The following is a 21,517-nucleotide window of genomic DNA, read 5'->3' as shown; positions in this document are numbered from 1 at the left end:
CAGAAATACCAGGTTTTTACGTCAGAGCTGTGAAACGCGTAGTCTGGTGCTGATATGTATATCCCAGAGACCGGCATATGTTGTATGAAAATGGAGGTGTGACCTTTAGTGTACCCCAGTCTTCTGTGAAAGTGTTTAGAAACACTCTCGTTAGATAATATACTGTAGTGGCTGGATAGTATATTTGTCAAGAGTATCACCTTTTATGCAGGAGACCAGGGTTTGAAATCCTGCTTGGAAATAGTACTTTACAAGGAAGTAGTCTTTGGCCAAACTTCTTTAAAGAGAACCAGAGACGAAGCACCCTCATGTATTTTATTACATTTATCAGTGGGAACATGACAGTAAACACCTACCCTGCTTTTAGTTTCATTCTTATCTGCTTAATTAGTCTGTTAACAGCTGTGATAAGAATCCCCAGACTGGCTCAGTCTAGGTTTGACCTGGAAACATTATAGCTGAGTCACTCTTCCGTGGACTCTTTTCAAGCCCAAGCCTGCCACCTTCTGACTCAGATTTCCTGCTTTGCATACTGAAAGCTGTGATGACATGGGAGGGGCTGCTCCTGCTGAGAGAGAATCTCTGAAACAGACAAGTGTGGCTGCAATATGATCTCTGTGCTCCCTGCATAGATAATGATGATGACTGCAGTTTCCTTCCTATGAGAGACACTTCCTACAGGCAGCTGCACATCATACCAAAATTAAAGCACACAGATGAAAGGCTGCAGTAGCCTTTCTCATATAGCCTAGATAGCAGCCTAGTCTCATATAGCCTAGACAGCACACCCAGAACAACTCATAACCCGGAAGCAGAAGGGATATGAGCCGGCGGCCATATTTGATTTTTCCTGGAGCAATAATGGCTAAAAAACACTAAAAAAAGCACACCAGAGCGGCGAAATTATCAGGTAGAGCATTTATTCTTTACAAGCTATCAACTGATATGTTTATTTTGTGTGAAACGTTCATCTCTGGTTCCCTTTAAGGCCCAAGGCCCACTAGAGGCACTTTTTTCGCAACGCTTGTGTCAGGCATGGACTCACCCCCACCGCCAGCGGTAGTGCGAACGCCGCGCTCGCGGCTGACGTCATCGGGACCCCGAACTTCCGGTCTGTCCCGGCGGCATCCTCCTCCGCTCAGCGTACCACCAGGAGCATGTCTCAGCAGGGCAGGGCAACGCGCGCACGCACGGAGCGTCACGCCCTTTATGCCCTGAGGAGGAAAATCACATGAGCAGGCTGCCGGGACAGTTGCCGCCTCCTTCCTGACATCATCGGGGGGGTGGAGTTTGCTGAAGTGACAGTCTGCATTTAAGCAGCAGACTGTCAGTATTCTGTGTCCGCTGTAGCGATCACACCTGTGTTAGCTCTCGGATCCACAGTATACTTATATATTGGTACTGCCAATATATAAGTACTGGAAGAAACATACCATTGTGATTTATCTGTGCCTTTGACCTTTTTGCTCGTTCTTGACCTTGCTCTTGCCTAATCCTCTTGTACTTTTGCCAATCTGATCTCCTGTTGCCGACCTTGCTGTACCTCTCGTTTTCGCCTCTGATCTGTGATACTGTACCTTGATATTCCGATCTCCTGTTGCCGAACCCCGGCTCGTTATTAGACTCCGTCCTAGCCTCCTGATTCTGTACCTTGCTGTATTGATACTCTGTTGCCGAGTTTTGCTTGTTTCACTATCCTCCTCCAGCGGGCCCTTGCCGCTGGACGGAAGTTTGCCGCTAGCAGTGTGTCTCGCCACTGCGTAGTGCCTATTACTGTTGCACCAATCACTATACACCTTGAGTGGGCAGGGGTTAGTTTATATATCGGATTGTCGGTGAGACTGCAGCTCACCCATAATCAGATATACGTCTGTGTGCCGGTGATACTGCAGATTACCGGTAATCAGACACTCTCTGCGTCCACCTATCGTCACAGATCGTGACAGTACAGCGGACCAAAAAATGGATGCTCTGGTCCAGCAGGTTAACACTTTGACGACAGTCGTCGCTCAATTAAACCAGACCGTTAAAGATCAGCAGGTCCAGCTTAACCGACTAGCTGAGGTTGTGCAAAACCTGCAAGCACCAGTTAATCCCGCTCCTGTATTACCGGTTGAACCCAAAATGCCGTTACCCAAATTGTTTTCAGGAGAACGCTCCGATTTCCGTAATTTCCGGGATCGGTGTCAATCATATTTTCAAATGCGTCCCATTTCCTCTGGTTCTGAGTTGCAAAGGGTCACGCTCATAAAAACCCTTTTACAAGGAGACTCACAGACATGGGCCTATAGCCTACCCTTGGGTCATGAGGCTCTTACCTCTGTAGAAAATTTTTTCGAAGCCATGGCGGTCGTGTATGACGATCCAGATACTTCCGCCACAGCTGAGAGGAAACTAAAAAGACTCAAACAGGGTCAGAATTCAGTGGAAACCTATGCTGCGGAATTCCGCAAATGGTCATTTTCTACCAGGTGGGAGGCGCAGTCTCTTTTGGATCGCTTCCTAACGGGGTTGTCTGATTCTGTGTCGGAATTAATGCTAAGTCATCCTGAACCTAGAACTTTAGATGAGGCCATAAGTCTTGCCATCAAAATAGACCGCAGAGTACGTTTTCACAGGTCTACCAGGCAGCGACCCTTCATGCGCTCACAACCTTCCACAAGTGTTACCACTTCCTCTTCTACTGAGGAGCCCATGCAGCTGGGTCACTCTAAATTATCCGAGACAGAGAAATTGAGAAGGAGAAAAGAGGGTCTGTGCTTATATTGTGGGGACAAGGGTCATATTGCCTCTGTTTGTTCCAAGAAGCCGGAAAACTTCTCCGCCTAGGGTTAGTCGGGGGTACTACCCTGGGCGAGAATTCCGTACCTCCAAAAGATAAAATCTTATTTCCCATTTCCATTTCTTGGGACAAACAAGACATTGCACTGCAGGCTTTTATTGATACGGGCGCTGCAGCCAATTTTATGGATTATAATTTAGCACTTAAATTAGGCATACCGGTGGTTCCTCTTGAGAAACGTATCATAGTCACTGCAATCGACGATTCCCCATTACAAGATAGTCAACCTGTCTCTATCACTCCTGAATTAATCTGCACCGTTGGGGTTTTACATTGTGAAAAATTACGATTTTACCTTATCAGAATGCCTTCTTGCTCGATTATATTGGGCCTTCCCTGGTTACGGTTACATTCTCCACAGATTGATTGGTCTTCTGGTCAGTTGCTGTCTTGGTCAACCTACTGTCAGAAGCACTGCATATCAAAATGCCCTCTTCGTTCCACTCAATTAACCCCTCAAGGTTTACCTCAGCCTTATAGCTCCTTCGCTGATGTGTTTTGTCCACGATCGGCCGATTCACTACCACCTCATAGGCCTTATGACTGTCCAATCGAGCTTAGACCAGGAACCATGCCCCCTAGAGGTCATCTGTATAATCTCACGGGACCCGAAAAGGTGGCCATGAGGGAGTACATTCAGGAAAACTTAGATAAGGGGTTCATTAGACCCTCTAGATCACCCGCGGGGGCAGGATTTTTCTTCGTAAAGAAAAAAGATGGGGGGCTGCGTCCCTGCATCGACTATCGAGCTCTTAATGCCATAACGATAAAGAACCGATACCCACTCCCCCTGATTGATGATCTTTTTTCTCAGGTCACAGGTGCCCAGATCTTTACTAAACTAGATCTCAGGGGAGCTTACAATCTGGTCAGAATTAGACAGGGTGACGAATGGAAGACGGCATTTAATACTCAGGATGGGCATTACGAGTACCTAGTCATGCCCTTTGGTCTGTGTAATGCCCCCGCTGTTTTCCAAGAATTAGTTAATGACATTTTTAGGGAGGTGGTAGGGAAATTTGTGGTCGTTTATTTGGACGACATTCTGATTTTTTCTCGCAATATCAGGGAACATAGATCTCAGGTCCAGTATGTATTACAAAAGTTACGGGAGAATTCATTATATGCCAAGTTGGAGAAATGTTTGTTTGAAGTCAATGAAGTCCCATTTCTTGGCTATATCATTTCCAGATCTGGGTTAGCTATGGATAGCAGTAAAGTTGCGGCAGTTTTAGACTGGCCGCAACCAGTTGATCTAAAGGCCTTACAACGTTTTCTGGGGTTTGCTAACTATTACAGGAAATTTATAAAGGGGTACTCCGCTCTGGTAGCTCCCCTCACTGACATGACTAAGAAAGGGGCTAATGTTAGCAGTTGGTCTCCCGAAGCCATTTCTGCTTTTACGAGTCTTAAAACTGCCTTTTGTTCGGCCCCCATTTTGCACCATGTCGATTCGTCCAGGCCATTCATAGTGGAGGTAGACGCATCAGAGATCGGGGTTGGGGCAGTCTTGTCACAGTACTCCGGATCACAAGGGAGACTTCACCCTTGCGCGTTTTTTTCGAAAAAATTTTCTGAGGCAGAGAGGAATTACGATATCGGGAACAGGGAGCTATTAGCCGTGAAGTTGGCTTTTGAGGAGTGGCGACACTGGCTGGAGGGGGCGGAACATGTGATTACGGTCTATACGGATCATAAGAACCTGGAATATCTGAAGGGGGCTAAGAGGTTAAATCCCAGGCAGGCACGGTGGTCTTTATTCTTTTCTAGGTTTGATTTCATCATCACGTTTAAACCTGGAAGCAAAAATATCAAGGCTGATGCTCTTTCACGATGTTTTGACATTGAATCAGTACTGCCCTCCGAACCAGATCCAATTTTATCTGAGAAAATTGTCGTAGCCAGTATAGACTCTATGAGGGATATTGCCTCTGTCCTGCTTCCCTACCAACAGGATAGTCCAGTAGGGAAACCGTCTGACCTCATGTTTGTACCGTTACAGTTCAGATTACAAATACTTCAATTCTTTCATGCTCATAAGCTAGCTGGTCACCCTGGAGTGGCTCGAACTAGAGAATTATTGTCCAGGAGCGTCTGGTGGCCTTCGTGGAGGAGTGATGTTGAGGATTTTGTTGTGTCTTGTTCAGTGTGCTCACGGAGTAAACCCTCACGTGTATCTCCGATGGGTACCCTCCAGCCGCTGCCTATACCCTCCGAGCCCTGGACTCATGTATCCATGGATTTTGTGGGGGAATTACCACCCTCGGACGGTAATACGGTGATTTGGGTCATTGTGGACCGATTCTCTAAGATGGCTCATTTTGTACCTTTGAAGAAACTTCCTTCCGCTAAAGAACTTGCAGATCTTTTCGTAATCCACATTCTTCGTCTTCACGGGGTTCCTGAGAACATAGTATCTGACAGGGGGGTACAGTTCATTTCAGAATTCTGGAGAGAATTTTGCAAGGCATTAAGGATCACCCTCTCCTTTTCATCTGGGTTTCATCCCCAAACTAATGGGCAAACGGAGAGAATGAATCAGTCCTTGGAACAATACCTCCGATGTTATGTGGCAGACAATCAAACAGAGTGGGTTCAGTACTTACCATATTCTGAATTTGCCCATAATAATCTTCGGAGTTCTTCCTCTGGGTTTTCACCTTTTCAAATTGTCAATGGAAGGTCACCAAGGTTTTCATCACTCCCTGTCAGGTCCTCACCTTTTCCTGCCCTAGAGGTCTGGCAAGAGACGCTAAGAACTCTTTGGAGGGAGGTTAATAATAATTTAAGGAAAACAGTCTCGGCCCAGAAACAACAGGCTGACCGAAGGCGTTCTCCTGAGTGGGAGTTCTCTCCCGGAGATCTTGTCTGGATCTCCACTCGGCATATCGCCTTACGACAGCCATCAGCTAAACTTGGACCTAAATTTATAGGTCCATATCCTGTAGCCAAAAGGATCAATAGGGTATCTTATCAAGTGACATTACCTCAGTCAATGCGGGGAGTAAGAACATTTCATGTGTCATTGCTGAAACCCGCAGTACAGGTGGACTCTGGTCCCCCTCCTGTGCTTGTTGACGGTGAACCTGAGTATGAGGTTGAGAGAATTCTGGATTCCCGGTTTGTTCAGAATTCTCTTCAGTATCTGGTTCATTGGAAGGGTTATGGTCCGGAGGAGAGATCCTGGGTACCAGCACATCAATTTCATGCACAGGAACTCATACGGGAATTTCATGATACAAACCCTGATAGACCCTCATTGGCGCGTTCGGAGACCACGCCTCAGGGGAGGGGTAATGTCAGGCATGGACTCACCCCCACCGCCAGCGGTAGTGCGAACGCCGCGCTCGCGGCTGACGTCATCGGGACCCCGAACTTCCGGTCTGTCCCGGCGGCATCCTCCTCCGCTCAGCGTACCACCAGGAGCATGTCTCAGCAGGGCAGGGCAACGCGCGCACGCACGGAGCGTCACGCCCTTTATGCCCTGAGGAGGAAAATCACATGAGCAGGCTGCCGGGACAGTTGCCGCCTCCTTCCTGACATCATCGGGGGGGTGGAGTTTGCTGAAGTGACAGTCTGCATTTAAGCAGCAGACTGTCAGTATTCTGTGTCCGCTGTAGCGATCACACCTGTGTTAGCTCTCGGATCCACAGTATACTTATATATTGGTACTGCCAATATATAAGTACTGGAAGAAACATACCATTGTGATTTATCTGTGCCTTTGACCTTTTTGCTCGTTCTTGACCTTGCTCTTGCCTAATCCTCTTGTACTTTTGCCAATCTGATCTCCTGTTGCCGACCTTGCTGTACCTCTCGTTTTCGCCTCTGATCTGTGATACTGTACCTTGATATTCCGATCTCCTGTTGCCGAACCCCGGCTCGTTATTAGACTCCGTCCTAGCCTCCTGATTCTGTACCTTGCTGTATTGATACTCTGTTGCCGAGTTTTGCTTGTTTCACTATCCTCCTCCAGCGGGCCCTTGCCGCTGGACGGAAGTTTGCCGCTAGCAGTGTGTCTCGCCACTGCGTAGTGCCTATTACTGTTGCACCAATCACTATACACCTTGAGTGGGCAGGGGTTAGTTTATATATCGGATTGTCGGTGAGACTGCAGCTCACCCATAATCAGATATACGTCTGTGTGCCGGTGATACTGCAGATTACCGGTAATCAGACACTCTCTGCGTCCACCTATCGTCACAGATCGTGACAGCTTGTGATTTAAACCCTGTGATCTTCATCAAGATTCCTGTAGCGATCATGAAGGGGTGTGATTCCTTCAATGTGGTCACTCCTGGATCGATTTGAAATTGCCGCAGTAGATCCACCCTCCACTATTGCTGCACTTTGCTGATCGTCGGCAATCGCTGCTAGTGGGCACCAGTCCTGATGGTCCAAATACCTACCAGGGTGGCTATTGAGTAAAACAGTAAGGCATTTCAGAATAGTTACCTTCTACATCCCAAAAAATACTGCTATAGGAGGCCAAAAGTGGCCTTAGGCTTTGTTAGTGGTACGATGGACATGGCCTGAAACCCTGTAAAGCACTGAAGAAAATGAAATGCCAGTGATATATATATAATTACATAATAATAATAATATAGAACAAGTGCATAAAGGAGAGGAATATAGTAGTTGTCCATAGCAACCAAATAAATGTCAACAAGTATTCTGGATGGTTGCTGTCAGGAAATGGCTTCACTTCCGTACCCATCTTGATAACTCTCTCCTTGTATGTTTTTCTCACATTGTTAAAGAGAACCAGAGATGAAGCACCCTCTTGTATTTTACCTTATAAATCAGTGGGAACATGACAGTAAACATCTAATCTGCCCTTTGTTTCATTGTTCTCTGTGTAATCTGACTGTTATCACGTCTGATAAGAATCCCCGACTGAGAAGTCAGGCTGCTCCGTCTAGCTTTGCTACAGAAAGATTATAGCTAAGTCTGTCTTCTGTGGTGTTATTTCAAGCCCAAGCCTGCCCCCTTGTGGCTTTGCTATAATGACTCAGCAATAATCATTCCCAGCAAAGCCAGATTTAATTGCTCAGTCTGGGATTCTTGTGACTGCTGTTAACAGACACTTTTAGCAGTGAGGACGAAACAGAGAGCATGGTAAGTGTTTTCTCTAATGTTCTTACTGATATACATGGTAAAATACACAAGGGTGCTTCCTCTCTGGTTCCCTTTAAGCCTGTTACACACATCTAATTTTGATATACCAATGAATGGCCCATTTTACCACTTCCATGTAGCATGACGACCAAGAGATATTAAATACTATAAACAGATTTTGTAGGCCTACTCTTATACTACATGGAAGTGGTAAAAGTGGCCAGCCATCGGCTAATCAAAATTGGATGCTTGTACCAGGGTTTAGTGTATTTTGGAAGATGAAAGGCATACTTGATGTATTTGGTCCCTGCTATACGACTGAGTATAGACCATAATGTCAGCGACAGGTGCTTTAAGCAGTGTAGAAGGGATATGTTATACACACAGTGGTCCTGTATAGGACTTGTCAAGTGCTGGTCTAGAGTCTTTAAACTGACATTCTTTGTTCATAGTAAAAATCCCCAGTGATCCCCCGTAGTCTTGTCCTATCATGAGATAGCCAAACAGCCACAAACAACAGATCCCACCAAGGTTTTTTTTTCTGGTAGTAAAGCAGAGTGCTTTTGGATGCTGGAAAAAACTGTGAGTCTGTTTCTGGGAAGTAGACAGATTTGAACGAGAAACCAACCGCTATACTTGGGGATGCCCATGGGAGGTTTCCTAAAGCCTGATGTCCATCCTTAATCCCAAAGACATAATTTTTTAAACTACGCCAACCCCCCAACTAACTAACTCCTCCCCCGCCCCCGATACTCATCTCTGAGGGTCTTTATCTTTGGAGTTACATGGCTCTATCATGCAGTCTGACAGTCAATGAAACTGAAGGATCTCCGTGCCACTTTAGCTCAGATGAGCAATCTCTCAACCCCCACCCCACCCCCCCACCCCCCAAATGATCCCTACATTGCATAAATATATTACATCTTAGAAACCAGACCCCACATTGCTATGCAGTATATACTGGGTGGATGTAGAGTTCTGTAACAATAAGCCAGACTGCTGCGATAATGTGGCGGCTTGTCTCCAGAAGCCAGCAGGAACTTGGGTGGAAGACCCAGCGTAATATCGTCACTTGAACTTTTGGGGTTCTGGTGAATATTTTTTTTTTGGCTGGAGGTGGTGGGGAGTTAGAAGATGTGGGAAGGAGAGGTGCTCAAAGACAGAGTTGTGGACGGGTGTTAAGGGCTCTTTCATATGGGCTGCTGAAGGTGGTGAACTCACCGCCTGTCAGCTGCTGTCATGCACTGGTCGGGTGCTTGTTAGTGCTCGGTACCATCATTAAACAGGCCCCCTCCCCCATGGAGTCATATCTGAGCAGCTATGCTCTCTGCCACCGGGTAACGCCTCTGCATGCCCAGCGCTGCCACGCATCGTGTTACCAATGCTGCCATAGCACTTGAGTAGCACTTGTGGGTGGCAGACAGGATGCTGAACTGCTCGACAAGCAAAGCAATTAAGCCTCCCGTCTGAACGAGGCCTTTGCCTTCATCAGTATTGCAAAGCCTATCATACACGGGGAAAAAACGTTATTCAAAAATGAATTACAAAAACTGATGCAAGAAGGATACTTTTTGTTTAGCACAATACGCGGCTTTCCTTTAAGGCCATGTCAGTAATGCACAGGTATTGGTAAATATAAAAAAAAGAAATGGCAAGAAATTCACTTTCACATTCACTGTTCTCTCTTCTCAGTTTCTTAGGTTTTTCTTAGATCACCTGAACCTGAACACCTGGATAATGGATGAGTGGAGTCAGATCTATGATTCCAACTACGTCAAGGAAAACTGGATCAGTCCCTTGCTCATGTGAGTGTCGGTGCAACACTTTCTCTGCAGCTTCTGTCCCTGTCTGGTCACCGAGGAAGGAATAGAGTAACGTTTGGTGTATGGCCACAGCTGGAATGACCAGACTGTCCTTTGACTTAAAGTGTAACTGTTGGACATAAAATCAAAAATCAATTCTTTATTTTTATCTGGTAAACAAGTAATAAGGATGCTAACCAGGCAATCCAGAAGTTAAAATCACTATTACTTTTCTTGTTGAAGAATAATCATTCCCCAGTTTACCTGACTCTTATTTGGTACACACAAAATTTGGTATGCAAAAAGGAAGTTGCAGGGCATGCTGGGTTGTCCTTTTTTGCTTCTCTAGTAAAGAAATACAAGTAGAGAAGCAAAAGATGACAACCCAGCATGCCCTGCAACTTCCTTTTTTGCGTAGCAAATTTTGTGTGTGCCAAATAAGAGTCAGGTAAACTGGGGGATGATTATTTATCAACAAGAAAAGTAATAGAGATTTTAACTTTTGGATTGCCTGGTTAGCATCCTTATTACTTGTTTACCAGATAAAAATAAAAAATAGATTTTTGCTTTTATGCCCAACAGTAACACTTTAAAGGGATTTCTGTAACGGACTACTTGGGAAGAGTCGAGGCTTTGTTCACAGTAGGGCATTGTGGTGCATTGCATTGCACAATATCATTGCATTGCTAATTGTACCTTCACATTGGCGCATTGTGGGGCAGTAGAATCCATCAGCATAACCCTAGGTATGGTGTGCGGTATCAGACAACCTGCGTGTTTATAGTTGCAGTGAATTAACTTATTTGGAACAAGGGATTGGTCAGATGAGTCATCGTATACTTCTGTACAGTGCTTAACTGATTCCAAACAATCAGCCAGCAGTCAGAAAACTGATCGATATGATCGGTTGCCTGAATATCAGTTTTTGTGCACCAGGCTTTAAGGCGTTCATACATCGAGCGATGTATGGGCAGATTGAGACAGATGTTTCTGTGATCGAATCTGATCAGAGAGAGATATGTTAGCTCGAACCGCCTCTTCTTATAGCAGCACCGCTGCCCGCGCACGGGGAATTCGGGGTTTCGTACAGAAACAGTCGAGTCGTTGATCGGGCGTGCTTGTTGCTGCACCAGTTTTAAATTGGTGAATTGGATGGTCGATCAGGCTGCAAAATGGCCAGATGTATGGCCACCTTTAGTAGGTCATCCCACAGGTGTCTATAGTTTCCTGCTCTGGGTGGTGAAGGAAGAGATGAGTACATATATATACCTGACCTACAGGTTGTTTGTCTTATGAGTCTAGTAGCTGTCTCTCTGTATTGCATGCCTGAACCTCTCATGTAAACCTGTGACCCATATGTGTGTTTTTCCACTAGCTGCCAGCCTGAGGTTCTGAGTTTAATAGATGGGCTGGAAAGAAAGTCAGTAGATGGTTCTACTCCAGTGAAAACATCGAAAGTGACAGAAGTTAAAGAGTTTAACTTAACAAAGCCTAAACCAAGAACTATTCCATTGCCACCAAGAATACCGTCCCAGAAACCTGTTCAGCCGGTACGTTGTGTCCATTTATAGAAGTCTGATCCTGTTCTCCTTATGCTTTGTTTAAGAAAGTTTTTCAAAATACATTTTCCTGGAAATTAGTGGCTATAGTTGCTTATTATACTGGAGCTTAAAGTGACACCCCAATGACATATAGTAGATTGCAGTACATTATTCAGGATATCCAATATTACATTATCCTGGTTTCAGCATCAGAAACACTTCCTATATGTTTAGATTGTAGCTCCGCCCTCCCAGTGTTGTTTAGCCTAGGCTACGATATCTTGAAGCCTTCTCTTCCCAGTGCACCCTGGGAGACCAGGTGTTTCTGCTCACTTCAGAACGCACAAGAAACAAACATTCCGCAGTGATGCAACTTGCCAGCAGTGAAGATGTCGTCATCTGTGTTAACCACTTTACCCCCCAGTGCTAAATTTCTCCGTCCCTCTGCGCACTGCTTCACCCCCAGGGACGGAGAAAGGCGCACTTATTTGTTTACTGGCTGGGAGTGGGCGGGGACCTCGCGCGCACACTCCAGCCAGCCAGCACAGCAGGTGACTAATTGGATGTTAGGAACAAGCGTTCCTAAATCCAATTAGACGCGCCGATTGCGGACACAATGGAGGCTGCTTCAAACAGAAGCAGTCTCCATTGATAACATATGAATGTAAACAAACGTGTAGCCCGCGACCCGCGCGTACACACCCCCGCTCTGCAGTGCAATGATTGGTTATGGGGACCCCAGTCCCCAATAACCAATCATATCACAGTAAAAAATGAATGGAAGCAGTGCTGCAATGTACAAATTGCGCTGGTGCTTCAGGGGTAAAACCCCTCCGTTGTAAAGTGGTTAAATTTAAGAATGTCAATCAGGGAGAGGAAAATATTTTACAGCGAGCAAACACTGACTAAATAATTGATAAACTAATATTGAAAAAAATAAGCCATTTCCTTAATTAATTTACATTTAGTTAAATTTAAGGGTCAATGGTATTTTCACACTACATTCATTGCAGTGCAGTGCAACAGACAATATGTTAGCGTTGAATGTGTTATAATCATATTATATGGTACTTTCACACTTAGTTGCGCAGGTTAATATTCCATCATGCGCATGCTGTGCACTTTGCAGATGACGTGCATTATTACATTTGCAGTGATAACAAAACAGTGCTGAAAAACGATTTTTTATTGTTGTAGCTGAAGGAACTAGATTGTGCGTCACACTGAAATGGCTGCTGTGTGCACTTCAAAGTTAAAATGTAACCCCTTAAAGAGAAACTCCAACCAAGAATTGAACTTTTTCCCAATCAGTAGCTGATACCCCATTTTACATGAGAAAGACAATGATTTTCACAAACAGACCATCAGGGGGCGCTGTGTGACTGATTTTGTGCTGAAACCCCTCCCACAAGAGGCTCTGAATACCGCGGTACTGCTGGCAAACTGCCACAATGTAACAATGTTCAGAGACAGGAAATAGCTGTTATTAGCTGTCTGTAACAGACAGAGCAGCTAGAAACAGCTAAATAACCTGCCCACAGTAACAATGTCACCATGTAATAAATGTCAGAATGTGAATCTGGGAGAGGAAAGATTTTACAATGAGCAAACACTGACTAAATCATTTATACATAATTATGGTAAAAAATGAAGCACTTTTTTTGCTACATTATTTTCACTGGAGTTCCTCTTTAAGGAGATTGTCCTGACCCCACTCAGGATTAAGAAGTCGCTCTCCGTAGTAGAAGAAGGAAGTGGGTACAACCCTCCACCTAGGGTGGACTCAATGTAGCGGTAGGATAGCGGAGGCGTCGGGGGAGTGGAAGGGACTAGACGAGCTTGAGAACTGGTTTGGTGGTGGAGGGGGCGGTGGTGGGCTTGCTCCCTCCGGGCAGGACACGCGACTGTAGCGGCGCTCTGCTTTAATGTTAACAGCAGATGCTTTTTTCACTCCTATCTGTATTGCCTGAGGAAGCGGGTTTAACCTGTGAAACGCGTTGCACTTTATTTTGGAGTACCCAATAAACGTTTTTGGACTGAAAACCTACGGTCGTGTTTCTGCTTGGGGTGGGGGGAGTGGGTCCGCCGCTGCCTCCTCTGTTGCCAGGTTGATTTTTGGGCTCGTGTGGTCCCTTTTGTTATTTTGGCTCCTCTGTTATCTTGTTGCTGAAAAGGGATGAGTAATCTCGGATGTAGATGCAGGTAAGTGATAAACTGTGTAGGTCAGAAGAGGGATAGGCATAGATTTTACTTGTAACATCTGAAACAATTATTAACCCAAGATTAGTATAGTTCTGTCAGGAAGCCTTTGCTTACGGCAATATCCAATAAAGCCCCAGAACAAAATGTTGGAACTCCATCAAAAACTTCACCAAAAGTAATAGCCAGGTGTTGGAGATACAAAAGTTCACTGACCATCAATCTAGGTGTAAGAACTTTGGGGCCTTGGCAATTCTAACCTGCGTTAGGTAGAGAAATAATTACTATTCTATCCACATATTACAGGTTAACGAGAACATTTAAATTAAGTGCGTAATCTTTTAACACTTTTCTTTCTACACTTAGAATAAAGTAATGCATCCAGATCTGCACCTTTAATATTTGTTAATGGTTGTTAATGAATAACTTCTGAACAATTGTATTTTTTAATTTTCATATTTGAGTGTGTTAAAATTAACTGCGCTTGCATAATTGTTTTTCTTATTTAACTGAAAAATAACGTTCTCTGTAATGTTAAAAAAATTAAAAAAAAATGTAATCCCTTAGGGCAACTGAAGTGAGAGGGATAGAGAGGCTGTCATATTTATTTCCTTTTAAACAATACCAGTTGCCTGGCAGCCCTGTTAATCTACTGGGCTGCAGTAGTGAATGAATAACACCAGAGACAAGCATGCAGCTAATCTGTCAGATCTGACAATAATGTCAGAAACATCCGGGCTGCTGCATGCTTGTTCTGGGTCTATGGCTAAAATCATTAGAGGCAGAGGATCAGCAGGGCTTCCATTAAACTGGTATTGCTTAAAAGGAAATATGGCAGCCTTCATATCCCTCTCACTTTAATTTTCCTTTAAAAATCTAGGCTCCTTATTTACATACACTTAAAGGGATACTGTAGGGGGGTCGGGGGAAAATGAGCTGAACTTACCCGGGGCTTCTAATGGTCCCCCGCAGACATCCTGTGTTGGCGCAGCCACTCACCGATGCTCCGGCCCCGCCTCCAGTTCACTTCTGGAATTTCTGACTTTAAAGTCAGAAAACCACTGCGCCTGCGTTGCCGTGTCCTTGCTTCCCCTGATGTCACCAGGAGCGCAGGCACAGACCATACTGGGCCTGTGCAGTACGCTCCTGGTGCCATCAGCGGGAGTGAGGTCACGGCAACGCAGGCGCAGTGGTTTTCAGACTTTAAAGTCTGAAATTCCAGAAGTGAACCGGAGGCGGGGCCGGAGCATCGGTGAGTGGCTGCGCCAACACAGGATGTCTGCAGGGGACCGTTAGAAGCCCCGGGTAAGTTCAACTCATTCCCCCCACCCCCCCCCCCCCCCCTACAGTATCCCTTTAATTATTCTCTGAGTTAAATATCAGTTCATGCTTGACCTGAACTGAGAGGGATATGTAGGCATCCAAGTGGATTTCATTTTAAACAATACCAGTTGCCTGCTTTTAATTTGCTTTAATAAGATGATTGATCTGAACGTATCATAGTTTTCTGGCAGTTATGCCATTTTCTAACTAGCATCTTTTAGAAGCTGTTGCAGCCTCTGTATTTCTCTCACGATGGTGTAATTCTCTCTCTTTTTTTTATCGTGTTCATCTCTGAAACGGCTTCTGCTGTAAATCCCTTCATTGATTTTGTCAGTAACATTCCGATTTCTCATTGTTGCATTTTTATTTGCATTGTTTGGTATTATCTATTCCATTTTCTCATTATTATGCCAATCGGCAGTGACTTGCTTGCGTGTTTGCATCCTCTTTATGTGACTCAGAAATGCGAGTTAAATCAATGGAGAAGCATATGTATTATGCAGTAGCTCAGAGGATAGCCTGATAGACGAGTTATTTTCTGGAATGAAAGCAAGTGTGTGGAGCAGCGGGGCGTGACAGATGCCCTGCCACTCATGGATTAACCTGCGGCTTTAGATGTGCTGATACATACTGCCAGTGCTGCCAAATGATGTGGCTGAGTACAGATTATTGCACGCATTTCTCGGTCCACATCCTTACCCTTCACTTCCTACACGTGGCTCTCCGGAGAGGATATTTCATTTAGAGAGGATCCCTCACATTGAGAAACTGGTACAGGGTATTTAGTAAGTTCATGTTAACCCAGAACTACGACGAATTTGTAAAGGACCGAAAGGAACCAATAAGCCCCCGTTACTAAAAAAAAAAAAGCTATGATAAATATAATTTTGCAGCCTTAAAGTGAGTCTGAAGCGAAAAAAATAAATAAAAACAGATACTTACCTAAGGAGAGGGAAGGCTCTGGGTCCTATAGAGGCTTCCATGTCCTCGTTCCCCAGCTCCTTCGTCTTAATCACCCACTGCAGGAGACTTTGGAAGTCTTCGGAAGCACTCGGGCTCTCAAAGATCGGCAGCTCTGTACTGCGCACGTGCGAGTGCACGAGAGATTGCGCTTGTGTGTGCGCAGTACAGAGCAGCCCATCTTTGGAGGCCCCATTGCTTCTGAAGACTCCCAAAGCCAGCCCATTGCGGAAGAGAGCAGTTTTCGACCTACACTGATAACGGGGGAGCCTGCGGGGGAACGCGGACACCAGGAGGAGAACGGGAAGGCTCTATAGGACCCAGAGTCTTTCCTCTCCTTAGGTAAAGTAAGTGTCTGGTTTTTTTTGTTTTTGTTTTTTTTTTTAGCTTCATACTCCCTTTAAAGCAAACCTGAAGTGGGAGACGGGAGAAATTAGATACCTACCTCAGCAGTTGGAAGCCTGTGGATGCTCTGGAGGCTTCCTGGAAGCTTGTAGAGTCCATCGTTCAAGTTCAGGGTTCCTCTTCTTTTCCACACTCCTGACCATGGATAAGCTCCTCCCGACTGAGAATGCCCAAATAAGGTCCATGCATGCCCAGTTGAATAAAGCCACCTTTTTTCTTATGGTCAGAAGAAACCTATTTGACTTGCTGAGTCAATTAGGGATAGCGAGACCCTCCGCTGTGGGTTGGCTGTAGGACATTCCAGGAAGCCTCTGGACCATTCAACAGTTTCCAACTACTGAGGTAAGTATCTAACTATTCAGTCCATTTATTTCAGTAATTCCACTTAAAAGGTGAAACTAATACAGTATATGAAATAGACTCATTACATGCAAAATGAGATATTCCAAGCCTTTATTGGTTATAATGTTGATGATTATGGTTTACAGCTTATGAGAACCCCAAAATCAAAATCTTACCCTATTAGAATATTGTGAAAATGTTCAATATTCTAGGCTCAAAGTGTCAGACTCTAATCAGCTAATTCATCCAAAATTTGTTTCACCTTTTAAGTTGAATTGGTAAAATAAATGGACTTTTGCACAATATTCTAATTTTTCAAGTTTCACCTGTATACCTTACTAAGTGTAAGGCTTGGTGGTACAATTCTAGGAGTCAGCGTGTATGTCCCAGGCTATAGGTCTCGCTCTTCACCCAGCCATCCCTGCCTGGCAGACCACTAACTGACACCTACACTGTCCCTACCTGGCACACCACTAGCTGGCCCTAATTAGGACTTAGGCGCAAAAGGCATACAAGCTGACGTAGAAGGCAGATATACCACCAGGAGCCACTACTGAGGCTAGTAACACAGTTCAGCAGTACCACGTACACAGTTCAGGTGAAATAATCCAGGTATGATAATCTTCATGCAAAACTATTCAACATCAAAAGTAATTTGATCAGAGTATGAAACAGTTCAAGCAGACTTGCATGCAGTATAGCAACAGGTGATAATTGATGCAAGTATAACACAGTTCTTTTTAGTCTGCATGCAAAGTTATGCTACAGATAGCGGAAGTCCCAGATGATATATGACAAGTTGTATGAGAGTATATGCACACTGTTGGCTGACTGATAAGGAAAGTAGACTTTATACTTATCGTCCAGTTCAAGTGGCATACAAGGAATATCCGGTAACAGTCCAAGGTCGGTCCAGGCGGCAAACAAGGGATGTCCAGTAACTTAGCAGAGGTCGGTCCAGGCGGCAAGCAAAGGGTTATCCAGGAATCAAGCAAAGGATAAACACAACAGAGTAGTCAAATACAAGCCGAGGTCAAAGTCCAAATTATCAATAACGATCAGAGTGCGAACCCAGCAACTAGACAAAGCTATGCTTATCACGGGCGATGACTGGGAGCACTCTGCAGGTTTAAATACAGACCAACATCCAATCAGTGGCCGGCCGACCATTCCCACTGCAAGGCCCTGTCTAGGTGTCAGCTGAATGATCAGCTGACACCGCTCTGTCAGCTGATCACTGTTTACCTTTGCTGAGGGCGTACTGAGAACGTGCCTCCGCCTATCAGGAAGTCCGGCCTGTGAGCCACCGGCAGCATCATCAGCGGGGAACAAGTGCCGAGACCCGGAAGTGGCAGACTCCGCTCAGGTCTCGGCGGAATCGGGTATATTCCTTATACTAAGACATGAGTTAAGTTACAGTTCCTACGCTTCTTATAGATATAATGTATTACCGCATGTTACTAAAGAACGGTAATTTATTACGCGCAATAATGCTTATGCATTTTTTTTACAATTCAGCATTTCACAACTTTAAAGGTTTATTGCTCGGTCATACAACTTAGCACCCAAACGAATTTGACCTCCTTTTCTTCTCATAAATGGAGCTTTCATTTTGTGGTTTCTGCTGCTGCGATTGTCAATTTTCTTTTTATTGATAAAAAAGCAAATTTTTGTATCTTTTTATCCCCCCCCCATCCCCCTCCCCCCCCAAAAAAAATGAAAAAAAAATTGGCCCTACACAATGTTTTGTTATTTGGCTATGGCAGGGATTAGATTGTGAGCCCGTCAGAGACAACTTTCATTCAGCTGTGCCCATTGACCTGAATGGTCATATGCTGCTGCACATTTTCCAGTGATAGTATGAAAAGTGAAAGGCTGATTATGGAAAGATGTGCACATCTGTACTGTATGGATATCTTGAAGTTTCGTTTACTTTTTTTTTTTGCTTCATGATTTTACTGCGACTTTTTGAAAAGCAGAAGACATGATCTTGATTGAATAATTTTAGATTTGGAAGGAACACGCGCTAAAAAAGCGATTAATTACTTTAATGAATATAAAAATCTAAAAAACCTAATAATCCTAAAAATGCATAATACAACCATAAACTAACATTCAACCGCTTCACACATACCACTCTCTCTCCAATCTCACCCAGAGTCGATTTCAAACAAATGTGGTAAGTAACATGCAGAGCTGTGCAATCGATTAGTCAATTAATCAATTGATCCTGTGTGGGCATCAAAATAACGTATTTCCTTATGGTCTTAAACACTACAGGCATCCATTGAAACAGTTCTCCAGGGAAAAACAAAGTTCACAGTCCTCACAGGGATTTCTCACTGCATTAAAAGGAAAAAAGTTCTGTATAAAAACATTCCAGATACACTTGATTCCTCCTCACGGATATTAGTATGCCGGACATTCAATTGCTCAAATATTTTGTAAGGAAATGGCTGCACTATACAGGCTAACTTGATAGCAAGATACCTCTGAGCAGCACGCTACTCTCCCGGCCTCACAGGTTACATGCACCGCCGGGCTTTTCAGAGCCTCTTTCCCGTGCAGCTCCTGGCGTTGGTTGGTGGTCTGCGTCACTTCCCACTGACAGATACAGCGTGACGCTCACTCCCTCTCCAATCCGCCGTAAGCTGTGCTTCTGGTGACGTCACCTTAAGGTACAGGAACTTAATGGTTCTTCAGATGGCCGCTAAGCGCTATTGCGGCTGGCTGAGTTCCTGAACGCTTGCAAAACGGGCTTTTGATCCTAAAAGGATGACCTCTACGCGTTTCAGCTAATTTCCGTTAGCCTTCTTCAGGAGGATTAAACTTTGTGTGCTGGTTGCTCAATCTATATATGTTTACTTGTCTGTTGCTCCGCCTGTATTCAAATTTTATTGCTCCGCCTTCTTACTCCAGGGACATTCCTATTAACCTTTCCCTTACCTCTTTAGTATCTAGTGCAGCGTAAATCCATAATGTTATTCACATGTACACATCTCTACATTGGAGGAGGATATTCCCATTAGCCATTCCTTTACCTTTGTAATGTTTAATACAACGCTTATCCATGGAATTATTCATATGTGCACAGCTCTGTGTCATATACAATTCACACACAGCTCTGCCTTATCTTAAGAGCATATGCACAGCTCTGCATTAGACACAACTCACACACAGCTCTGCCTTATCTCAAGGAGTATTATTCCGTTTACAATTATTCGTTGAAAAAAGCGAATGTTTCCATTTCGCTATTAAGACCTTTTGGTATCAGTGTATCTAGCTGGAATATCCAGCGGGACTCATTTCTGGACATTTTCCTGATGAAATCTCCACCCCTCCAACTCCTCTTTATTACCTCCAGACCAAAAAAGAGTGTACCCCTCAAACTTCCCCCATGTTTTTCTTTATAGTGGCTAGAGAGTGGGTGTTTGTCATTTTTCTTAAGAATATTTTTAAAATGTTCATCGATACGCTCCTGCAATGCCCTTTTAGTTCTGCCTACATATCTTTTGTGACAGGGGCACTGAATACAGTATATCACTCCTTTAGTGCTGCATGTTATAGAATCTTTAATTTTATACTCAACTCCAGTGGTAGTTACAACTTTCGTTATCCTACCAGGATTCTATGTTAGTCTGCAATTTTTACACATTTCACACCTTCTAAAGCCCTGTCCCATTGGCTCTATTGTATTCTCTCTTATCTTCTCATTAGCAGCCAAAGCAATGGATAAACCAACGTTGGGTGCCCTTCTAAAAATCAGCCTCGGCCTTTCTGGCATTAATTCCCCCAGAATCTTATCTTCCTTCAGCACACTCCAATGCTTTCGAACAATACCAGATATAACACTGGACTGTGCCGTGTAGTGCAAAACCATGGAGAAATCACCACCATCCCATTTTGTTTTATCCCTGGGGGCCAGTAGATCCTCACGATTTCTACATGCAACTGCCCTCCTGGATTTCTCTATCTGTTTCTTAGGATACCCCTTTTCCAGGAGGCAGTTACCGAGCCTCTCGGCCTCCTCGTTGTATTCAGCAATCTCCGTGCAATTGCGCCGCAACCTCGTGAACTGCCCCCTGAGTATCCCATCTAGCCATCTTGGCAAATGGCAACTTGTATAGAGGATATAGCTATTAACATCCACTTTTTTCTGAAATGTCTTTGTTTTCAGAACCCCTGAGTCAGCATAAATGTCTAGATCCAAAAAATTAACTCTTTGATCACTGATGTTGGCAGTAAATTTTATATTCCAGTCGTTTTCATTGATTTTATCAATAAATTGTTCCAATGAACTTTGGTCACCCCCCCAGATCAGCAGGACGTCATCTATAAAACGACGCCATAGGACCCGGCTCGCACCTGGGCCACCTTCTCCATATATGTGGTGGTTCTCCCAATAAGACATGAATAAATTTGCATAGGCCGGTGCGAACCGGGTCCCCATCGCCGTCCCGCTGACCTGCAGGTACCAATCATCACCAAACTGAAAATAATTGTGTTCCAAAATAAATCGAATTGCTTTCAAAATAAATTCCACCTGCAATGGGTTCATAGAATCATCCCCTTTCAGGAAAAATTCTACCGCTTCCAGACCCCTTTGATGGTTAATAACTGTGTATAGTGAGGTTACGTCTAGAGTACACAACAACCACCCCTCCTCCCATTCCAAACCATTCAAAATATTCAGGATATGCTTAGTATCCTCCAGATATGCTTCGGTCTTCTTAGTATATTTCTGTAAATAGGAGTCCACGTATCTGGATAAATTAGAAGTAAGGGACCCTACTCCGGACACAATCGGTCTGCCCGGGGGGGCCTCCCTACACTTGTGTACCTTTGGCAAATGGTAAAACAAGGGTTTTCTTGGGTACCTGACATCCAAGTATTTATATTCTTTCTTGGATAAAATACCCAATTCTAAACCCTCATCTAATAAAACTCTAAGCTCCCTCACAAAGCCAAACGTTGGGTCATTCTCC

General features: G+C 44.4%; 1 protein-coding gene across 1 annotated transcript in view; it reads left to right on the top strand.

Moving 5' to 3' along the window:
* CFAP99 (cilia and flagella associated protein 99) overlaps positions 1-21,517 on the top strand; it is a 116,661-nt gene that overhangs the window by 37,814 nt on the left and 57,330 nt on the right. The window contains exons 5-6 of the mRNA XM_068275916.1: positions 9,653-9,765; positions 11,138-11,312. Coding sequence (XP_068132017.1) covers positions 9,653-9,765; positions 11,138-11,312 — 288 coding nt within the window. The remainder of the gene's footprint in view (positions 1-9,652; positions 9,766-11,137; positions 11,313-21,517) is intronic.

The sequence above is a fragment of the Hyperolius riggenbachi genome, chromosome 1 (assembly GCF_040937935.1).
Source record: "Hyperolius riggenbachi isolate aHypRig1 chromosome 1, aHypRig1.pri, whole genome shotgun sequence".
NCBI classification, from domain to species: domain Eukaryota; kingdom Metazoa; phylum Chordata; class Amphibia; order Anura; family Hyperoliidae; genus Hyperolius; species Hyperolius riggenbachi.
This window is presented reverse-complemented; position numbering and strand designations above follow the sequence as displayed.